The sequence below is a fragment of the Xylaria bambusicola genome (assembly GCF_022495145.1).
Source record: "Xylaria bambusicola strain CBS 139988 unplaced genomic scaffold F5B22scaffold_97, whole genome shotgun sequence".
Classification (NCBI taxonomy): domain Eukaryota; kingdom Fungi; phylum Ascomycota; class Sordariomycetes; order Xylariales; family Xylariaceae; genus Xylaria; species Xylaria bambusicola.
Genome location: NW_025953650.1, coordinates 65171 through 75029, shown reverse-complemented (window position 1 = coordinate 75029; position 9859 = coordinate 65171). Strand labels below are relative to the sequence as shown.

The 9859-nt window shown below is 42.7% G+C and overlaps 1 protein-coding gene across 1 annotated transcript; it reads right to left on the bottom strand.

Annotated features, from left to right (window-relative positions):
• Window positions 1-3195: 3195 nt before the first annotated feature.
• On the bottom strand, window positions 3196-9043 carry F5B22DRAFT_652575 (PLU-1-domain-containing protein; the record flags this gene model as incomplete). The annotated part of the gene is made up of 5 exons (XM_047979624.1): window positions 3196-7110; window positions 7178-7269; window positions 7562-8383; window positions 8438-8486; window positions 8600-9043. The coding sequence occupies 5 exons, from the start codon at window positions 9041-9043 to the stop codon at window positions 3196-3198; spliced, it is 5322 nt and encodes a 1773-aa protein (XP_047824858.1).
• Between the last annotated feature and the right edge of the window lie 816 nt (window positions 9044-9859).

The window sequence follows — 9859 nt, the reverse complement described above, 5'->3', positions numbered from 1 at the left end:
ATAATATATATTTTACCTTTATTTTAATATATCTTTTTTAAATATTATAAATTTCTTTAATTAATTTTTTAATTAATGCATTTCCTACTTAACCTAGCTATCTAATTAAGCTGGCCACCCCTTTAACTTATATAAAAAACATTGGTGCGCTAATTATATAATAATTTAATAACTTTATAAATATTAATTATATAAAATAATAAAATATACTATTAGGTTTATAATAAAAGGAGCTATTTAATAATACCTTTTATTAAATTTTACAATTTATATTTATAGAATTATTAAGCAATATATTAAAGTAAGCGTTAAATTAATCCTTACTTAACGCTACTTTAATATATTATTTAATATCCCGCTTAATAAATTTTATAAAAAATAATAAAAAATACCTTTAAATTCCCCTTTAACTAATGGATTTAATAATATTAATTATTAAATTATATAATTAATATTTATAAAGTTATTAAAGATTAAAATAATAGGGTTTTATATAAATTATTAAGGCAGCTAGGTTAATTAAGTAGCTAGGTTAAATGGGAAATACATTATTATAAAATTTTTAATTATTATATTATTCTATTAATTAATTAATATAAATAATTATATAATACCTTTTTAATTATATTTTTTATTAGTTTATTTAAATATTTTATTAATAATTTTAAAAGTAATAATATTAATATTTTATAAATATATTAAACTATTTTATATAATTAAAATAGTTTATTATTAATTAATTTTTTTATTTTAATAATTATTGTTTAATAAATTTAAAAATATTATAATATATTTTATTAATAACGCATTTCCCACTTGACCTGGCCACCCCCTTAACCCATACAAAAATCAAATGTTTCAATCTATAATAACTTCACCAATATTGGTCATACAATTTAATAATTAGTACCATTAGATTCATTATTTAATAAGGAATCCAGCGGTATTTTTTACTATTTTTTATAAAATTTATTAAGCGAGATATTAAGCAATATGCTAAAAGGGCGCTAGGCAAGGATTATTTTAGCGCTTACTTTAGCGTATTGCTTAATAACTCAGCGAATATAAATTGTAAAAGTTAATAAAGGATACCGTTGAATAGCTCTTCTTATTACGAATCTAATGGTATATTTTATTATTTTATACGACTAATATTCGTAAAGTTATTCAATTATCACGTGATTAGCGCACCGATGTTATTTGTATGGGCTAGGGGGGTGGCCAAGTCAATTGGGTGGCCAGGTCAAGTGGGAGATGCGTTATTAATATTTAAAATATAATTATTATTTTTAATTAATTTAAATAAATTAATATAAATATTATTATTATTATTTAAATCTTCTTTTTAAAGGTTTAATATTTTTTATTATAATAAAATATTAATTATTAAATATATAAAATCTTAAATATTTAAATATTATTATATTATAATAAATTTAATAATTCCTTTTTTTAATTTTTATATTATAATTATTTTAAATTCTTATTTTATAATTTATTTAAAATAGATTTATAAATTAATAAATAGTTTAATATTAAAAAAAGGAAAAATTAAATTATAAAAATAATAAGGGATAAAAAGTATTTTAGGTTAATGTATCTCCCATTTAACTTAACCATTTAATTAACTTAACTACTTTAATAACTTATATAAAACCTTATTATTTTAATCTTTAATAACTTTATAAATATTAATTATATAATTTAATAATTAATACCTTTAAATCTATTAGTTAAAGGGGAATCCAGAGGTATTTTTTACTATTTTTTATAAAATTTATTAAATAAGATATTAAGCAATACGTTAAAGTAGCGTTAAGTAGGAATTATTTTAACGCTTACTTTAACGTATTGCTTAATAACTCCGTAAATATAAGCTATAAAGATTAATAAAGGGTACCGTTAAATAGCTTTCTTTATTATAAATCTAATAGTATATTTTACTACTTTATATAATTAATATTTATAGAGTTATTAAATTATTATATAATTAATGCACCGACGTTTTTTGTCTGGGCTGGAAGGGTGGCCAGCTTAATTGGGTGGCTAGGTTAAGTGGGAGATGCATTAATTTAAACTTATTTAAATTAATTACTGCTTTTAACGTTAATCCGGAAATAAGTCCAATTAATAATCCCTATTATTTATTAATATATAGGCTTATAAAAGATATAGCTTAACTTAGCTTAATAGAAAAGTTTCCGGGCTTATAACTTGCTAAAATGGAAGGTATATAAGGGTTACATTTAACTGAACCACTTAATTTGAGTAAGGTGGGAAGACCGTCTTATATACATGAACAGTGCCTTCGTGACCCTTTGTGACCCTTGACCCGTACCGTATATATGAAGTGACTCCTTTACCACCTACACTTTCAACAGTACGGACCGCCCGGGTACTCCAGTATGGCGTACTACAGACCTTTTGGGGTTGTTGGCGTAGCGGTTACAGGCTGCCGTTGTGACAAAGACCCCTGACAGCCTCATAACAACATATCAACACACCGTAACACCACAACATCACAACATCACAAGTAAAGACAATACAATCAAGACAATCCAGGCCCAATTCACAACCAAAAACACAAACATCAACACTCTCAAGTAAAAATCGCAATTAGAATTCAAATAGGTATCAATTATATCCGTTCAAGGCGCACAAGCCACACAAGGCAAGACAAGGTCCCTTATCTAAGCTCCTTCCCTCCTCTCCCCAAGCTAAATAAACCGCATTAAAAAAATATTCAACGCCAATCTAATGCATTCCATCCCATCCCATCCCATCCGTCCATCACACTCCATGGGCATCCCAAATACCACACCTTCCCCCATTCTCTATAATCATACAAAGTTTCCTTCCAGTTAAGCAACTCCCCCTTCGTCCAACCATATGAATAGAGCAACGAAAAAAAAAAAAAAAAAAAAGATATAAACAACGCCGTGATCTCTCTTGTTCTCCATGGTATGATGCATGCAAACATAGTTGTACCTAACCATGTGAATAAAAACGCCGATAACAGTAAATGAGGCCCTTAGCCTTCAGCCACCCAAATCCCAACCCCTCGATAGAATTTTGTTGAACAGCGCTATTAAACCCCGGTTTTCTACATAACTTAATGGAAAGCATCTATCAGGGTTCCCATGTGGCCTGTGAGCAAATGCGCAAAGCTACCTAGCTTAAAGAGCAAGCAAGGGATTATTCGGAGTCTTCCATAGCATCCATCGCATTGCGCTCGGCTTCAAAGCTCTCGGCCGTGATGCTGACGCGCTCCCCTTCAGGACGCTTGTCTTTCTTGGAGACATTATCCTCGTTGGCATTTGTTAGGTCCAGGAACATCTTGTCTACTTCCTTGTCGTCGTCTGGGTTTCTTTGATCAGCGTTCGACGGCCGATAGTAGCCTTTGCCCCGCCAGGAATCCCAGATATCAGGTCCGTAGACTTCCTCAGCACGTCGACGACCGTTTTCGGTCTTGCCGAGAATTTCTAGTACTTTTTCTCGATCAGGACCAGTGGCATGAATAAGATCGTCATCTTGACCCTGAAGTATGCGCTCTTCCAGCGAGAGATTGGAATCCGAGCGCGTGAGTTGAGGACCTTGGCCACTGCTCCCATTTGACATGAAAAAATCAGGATGGAGACTGGAACCGCCGTCGATATCCATGGAATCAGGACGAAGGGAGGAAGTAGGTCGGCTGGACGTTACCGATTCAGCACTAGGAGGGGGGTGTCCATGTGTAGTTGCTGTCAAGGCAGGGGTCGACGGCTGTGAGCCACGGAAGAATGCATGGCCACTCGAACCAAATGAGTGCGTTGACGGGCTAGTGGCATGCGGTGGGATGAGACTCGCGCTTGGAGGAGCAACAGCGGCAGCAGCCGCGGCGGCGGCTTCGGCGTTCTGAGCTTTGCGCTTAAGGCTGTTTGCTTTACCCTTTACGGCTTCTGGGAGATCATCCGGGTCATCCACACCATACTGAGTAAGCAGTTTCTGTAATTTTGTCGGCCGTGGTTTTCTCGTACTCTTCGATACATCTAGAACTGGAGGCGGCTGGGGAGCCACTGGGGCCCATTTATGAAGTTCTTGTCGGAAAAAATTGGTCTCGTAAGATAATAGGATTTCGGCACCTTCAATTTTTCGAAGATAGAAACGCTGGGTATCAGCTTCAGATGCCGTAGCCACAACAGGGGTACAGAATGCTGCTATATGCTGTCGGAATTCTTGCGCCTTGTCTATGATCTTTTTGAGTACTTCAGTTTCTTCAGGCTGGAAAGGGAGGCCGGGGATTTCGTCCTGCCAGGCAATTAAGTCTTCAAGCTTGGGACGAGCAGCATCTCGTGGGATTTTCACACGCCAGTCGCAGATGGGGCAAGTATACTTGTCGTCCTCTTTCACCTTGCCCCGGGCAATTTTGAGACACTTCCCATGATACCACTCGTGGCACAATTCACATTCTATCATGAGCCCGGCTTCGGTCCGACGGCAGATGCAGAAAACCTCTCTAAAGGTCGGGTCATCCCACGTTCGAGACGATTTTTGATCCCTCTCCTCGCTTGTGGCTCTTGACGCAGGCTCAGCTGGCACTCGAGGCTTGTCACTAACAATGTCAAAGCAGTCGAGATTGCGGTCGTAGACGTAGTCCATATGGCTCTTGAGAATATGAAGTGGTGCGTTGGTCTTGCCGAATAGCTTCTTTCCCTTCCGCATCCAATCCTCATGGCGTTTCTGTTCCTTCTCAAGATCAAGTGTACCAGCGGGCTTGGAGTTGAGATCCTCAACTTTTCTCATCACTTCCGCCACCTCGGAATATCTGGGTCGCTTAGTGTGGTCCGAATCGCGAGAGCGTTCGGTCAGATCAACGACCTGCCTGTGCGCTTCTCGTTGTTTGTGCAAAATTTGGTCAATGATAGCTAGTGTGTCAGCCGGGACGGGTAGGCTCTGAGCTTGAACCTGATTGGAGAGAGCTTCAAGTTGCGGGTAATGAATCAAGTCAGCATTGATAAGCTCCCTTGCCTTGGTTTCCCACTGAAGAGCTGCCTGATACTTGTCGTTATACCATTTCATATGATCGTTGTAAAGCGGAATGCACAGCCGATGCCCTTCCTTAATGATTTCTCTAACCTCGTCCATAGTCAAAGATTTGCCGCGATTAGTCCTGGCAGTATTACCCCAGCGAATCTGTTCAAGAACGGATTGTAGTTTATCTAGTTCCGGAATGATTACGTTGAATGTACGACCCTCCTCGATTAGCTCCTCGATCGATTCTTGATTGTGGCCGAGAATGTGCTCCAGAGCTTGTTCAGCATTTTTCTGGAAGCTTCGTATCGCATCTGCTCGCTCCTTCAATTGATGTTTCTCAGGACAATCAAAGCCTATGCGATCTGCCTCCTCAATTAAACGGTAGATGTTGTGGACCTTTCGAGCTTCACGTTCCTCGTACTCCTTCATGATGTCGCCGTTGGTTCTGATCATTCCGCGTTGCCATGTCTGGACCTTGTCGTTCTTACGGCGGTTCTGCTGTTTACGCACCGTAAAATTAGTCGCTTCTTCGACCCAATCGTTGCAGCGATCAACAAATTCCCGGAGGACTGGTAAGGAGGGGAGGCCGTACGGTATGCGTTCACCCTCATTAAGGAGTGTTCGTAGCGTCTTCAACGCTGGCGTTGCTCCCTCATCTAGCAACTTCTCGTACTTTTCCTCCCAATGTTCCGGCATATTAGCCTTTTCGGCAACCTTTCGGTGAGTCTCGTCCATATCTGCTTGCGTCTTCCGATAGTATATAACATGCTGATCCCCAGCAAATCGTTGGGACTCGGTTATGTCGCAACAAGCATGATATCCAGCATGTAACAAACAAAGAACCTTGCCAGACTTGAGACATTTGAATCTTGACAGGTAAGTAAACGATTTGCAATATAAGCATTGATATTCATCCTCCGGTACATCTTCATCGAGGATCTGGAAGGTAATCGTGCACTGTTGCTCGGTAGATTCGGAAGTCAAGGCACATGCATGGCTATTATTCTCCAAGTGCTTTGCGATGAACGCTTCTCGTTGTTCTTGTTCCCGTTTGTGGATTTTTTCGAGGGCTGGCGCAAGCCATTTAGCGGTCTGTATGGTTAGCGCACTGGTAGGTCCTTCTGCTGCCGTCCACAGCAATTCATCGTGGGAGAAGCATGACTGCCTTCGAAACTGCTGTAGCCTTTCTACTCCAGCTAGACCATACGGTTCCCAGTCAGAAGGCGCGAAATTGACGGCTTCGTTGAAGTTGAACCCGTGGTTAAAGCCTGCATGATATGCCTGCGGAAATGTAATTACCATTTGTCCAGCTCGTTGATCCAGAGCGTAGACTCTGACTCCAGCCTTTTTAAGATGTTCCGGTGTCAAAAGAGTGACGAGCTGGAACAACAGATCTGGTTGTGTCTCAAAGAGTTCCGGAACAGCTTCTCTCATAGCATTTTCGAATTTTTCAGTGTCTTCGGCGGGAATACCGTACCAGGTTTTGGTAGCTCCGAAATGCTGATAGTTGATTGAATAGGCAAAGTGATCCTCGTTATGCCAGCAGAATGTTGAGAATATCATGCCGACGTACACCCAAGGCACAGTCATTCCAGAGATATCCGTCTTGATGTGCCGAAATAGACTGTCTGGGTGTAATGGCATATTGTTCAAATTCCAAGGGTCGCCGGAGTAGGGGTTGCAGGGATGCCGCTCAGCCGTTGGAAAGCCCGATCCGTGGGTTGTACAATGTATGTCAGCTCCATACTCAACCTCAACAGTTTCTTCGATGTTAGCAACCAGCTTCCAAAACTCTCGCTCAACGTCATCTTCCGTCACAGGTCGAACACAGTTAAGGACAGGGTCAAAGGGCATGCGACTCTCGAAATAGCTTTGCTTAAAGTCTGCAGCTTTCTCCTGAAACTGCTTCAGGGAATAGAGGCCGCCTTCTTCAAAGCCAAACTGACCATCGCCAACGAGACATCGAGGACAATTCCATTCGCCGTCGGGTTGAGCTTTTAGTGGAGGGTCAAGACAAGCACCGTGGTAACCGTGATCGCAAGACTCGCAGACCAGGATGAAACCGGCATCGTCGCCTTTGCCACATGTATCGCACTTCTGTTCTGTGTTAATCGCAAAATAAAGTAGAATGGAGCGTCCGGATATGAATAAGATGATAACTTACCTCACCCGGAGGCGACGTTTCATCCCGGGGAACTCGAGGGGCTGAAGGTCGAAATAAGGACATATGTGAGCCAGCGACAGTCGGTACAGTTTCTAGAAATTGTTATCTGTTAGCCACACAATTAAACCGATCAATTTTGAATTTCCATATGCGAGATAAATTTCACCGAAATTAAATCGCCGAGGTACGCAGATTGTGCGTATCCAATAGTCACCATCACAAAACGTTTTACAGCGTCCAAGTGAGCAGCGTGAAATCAGAGGGAGGGAAGATATGAGGAAAATCGTCACTCCAAAATAAGGTTCTCTCCAAGCAGAGACTGGTAGGGGGACGAGGATCTCGATAGTCGACCAATGGTCTACCTGAGTGTGAGAGGAATCATACCTTTCTTGAGTCTCTTGCTTCTTCTGCTGCCATTTTCTGAATCATCTTTGTCAGCGCTTGCTTCTTTCCTAGCTGAGTCAATGCTGTCGAAACTAAGCTGTCGTTTGAGCGCATTAGCTGAACTAAGGCTTGCTGGCCGCAAGTCAAGCGCGGTGTCCTTCGTCATTGAGGCAGGGCTATCATGTCGCCTCGGGGGTGGCGTAAAGCTCTTCGCTTCTGGTGGAGTTGGGCGATTGACGCTTGTAAAACTAGCATTTACAGCCGTAAATCCACCCGAGTTGATTGCAGTAAACCCGCTCGTAGGCTGGGGTATCGGTGGCGGCAAATCCGCTGTCGTGGCATTGTCGCGATCCACATCACCTTTCGTTACACCCAAGCCCGCTTGAAGAGCGTCTGTTGCATGTCGCGCAGGCGACTCGCCCCGAAGGCTAGAGGGGGTATTGACGGTTGATCGTTTGACAGGACTAGGAGCTGGGCTCGGCGTCAAGGGGCCGCCATACTCATACTCCAATTGTTGATACACGCCGGGCTTCGCTTGTCGGAGATAATTCTCATAAGGGTTGAGCCAACGATCATACGAGTTTTTCAGCGACGTGGACAAAGACGACATAATCTTCCCACTATACCCCAGGTCTCTACCTATCTCGGCCCACTTTTTCGTTTTGCAGACCTTCTCAAAGCCTCCTCGGGACTCAACAGCCTTTTTCAGACGATACAAATCCAGGGGCTTCTTGTCAACGTAGGGTAGCCTATTAAGATTGGTGCCCTGTTGCTTGTGAAATTTGGCTAAAGCATCCAGGTAGCTCAAGTTGGCCCGTGTGCCTGGTTGTACGATTAGTAAAGAGTTACATATACGTCGGGTGTTGGAAAACTCACTGCCTTCAACAGAGTTAAGTTCTTGCTTCCGTGTTCTGAAATGAAATCGCTGTTGCGGAATTAGCATCTGACGAACTTGGATACTGGCGGATAACGTTGTCGCGGGTAACATAACAATGGAGGAGGCCAAATGTAGATGTCCAGCATGCTATGTAGACTCACCTCGGTATCAATGGCAAAATCTGGATTCCAGGAATCCGGGGGTATGATCTTGCAGAGACCATAGGCTTGCGCCTCTGGCGAGATCTTGCGAACATACTCGAGAGGATCTTTCCACTCCTCCTCTGTTGGCGTGTAGGTAGGGGCTTCCTGGAGACCAAAAAGTCGGGACTTTTTGACATGTTCACGACTCGCGGTGGGTTGACCTCTCCGCTCCACGGATCGTAGGTCTAATGGAGCGCTCTGCATCGAACTGAGGGGCAGTTGAGGGTTTGTCGGGTGGTAGCCGTTCGAGTTGACCTGAGTCTTCGGCTTGGCGCCGTTGGCGGTTGTCGAGGCATCGCGGGTAGCATTGGCATTGCTAACGGCAGGAGAGGCTCGCGAGCTGGCATTAGCACTGCCAGCACCCCCGCTACCGTTCTGGTTAGCGGAGGGGACAGACACCATTGTCTCTTCAATAAGTCGCAAACGTGGCGGCAATGGCGGGACCGCGAGGCAACGGTGTTATTCGGTGCGCGTTACACCAGGAGGTCGTGACAATCGACTGCACTGGGCTCACAGTCTGAATAGGCACATCGCATGGGGCGTTCGCGGGCGGCAACGTAATAGCATAGACTATCGGTGACCTGTAGGGAGAAGTAGAGGGATATGATTCAACGCACGTGGCCTAGCGCGAGTATTGAGTTCGGTGGTCCAATCGCCAATCGCCGGGATAGGGGAGTACCGAGGTGGTAGAAGGAAGCGAAAAGCCCGAGCGTATGTTGAAGGACTCTAAGGACGAAGGTTAAGGCAAGGCGATATAAGGCTGGGCAAGAACCCAGTTAAGAGTATGGCAATACCTGTGTGACCCTTTGTTCGAGCCTGAATTCAAGAAACTAGATATGAGTGGGCACTATGCTCGATTGTACGGTACAGACAGAATCACTAGAGTCCCCAGTGCGTGCAGAGGAGAGGCGGTTGGTCTACTGTTGAAGTATAGGTGAAGTCGTGAAACAAAGGACCATGACTTCGACGGGATGAACTTGAGAAATCGCAAAGAGAGCAGGAAGAGAGGACAGGAATATCGGAACGGCACTAATTGCTCTGTTTCTCGCCGTGTGTGAATGGAGTGAGGCGGCAGATGGAAGAGGCGCAGAGGTAGGGACCGGGACCGGGGGGTTGTTGAATGTTTGGACGCGGTAGGGGGAAGGAAGAGAGATATTTGAGGCGAGTATGCGAGTGAGAGATGATGGAAGTGAGCCAGCGCCGGGATGGGATGAGCGA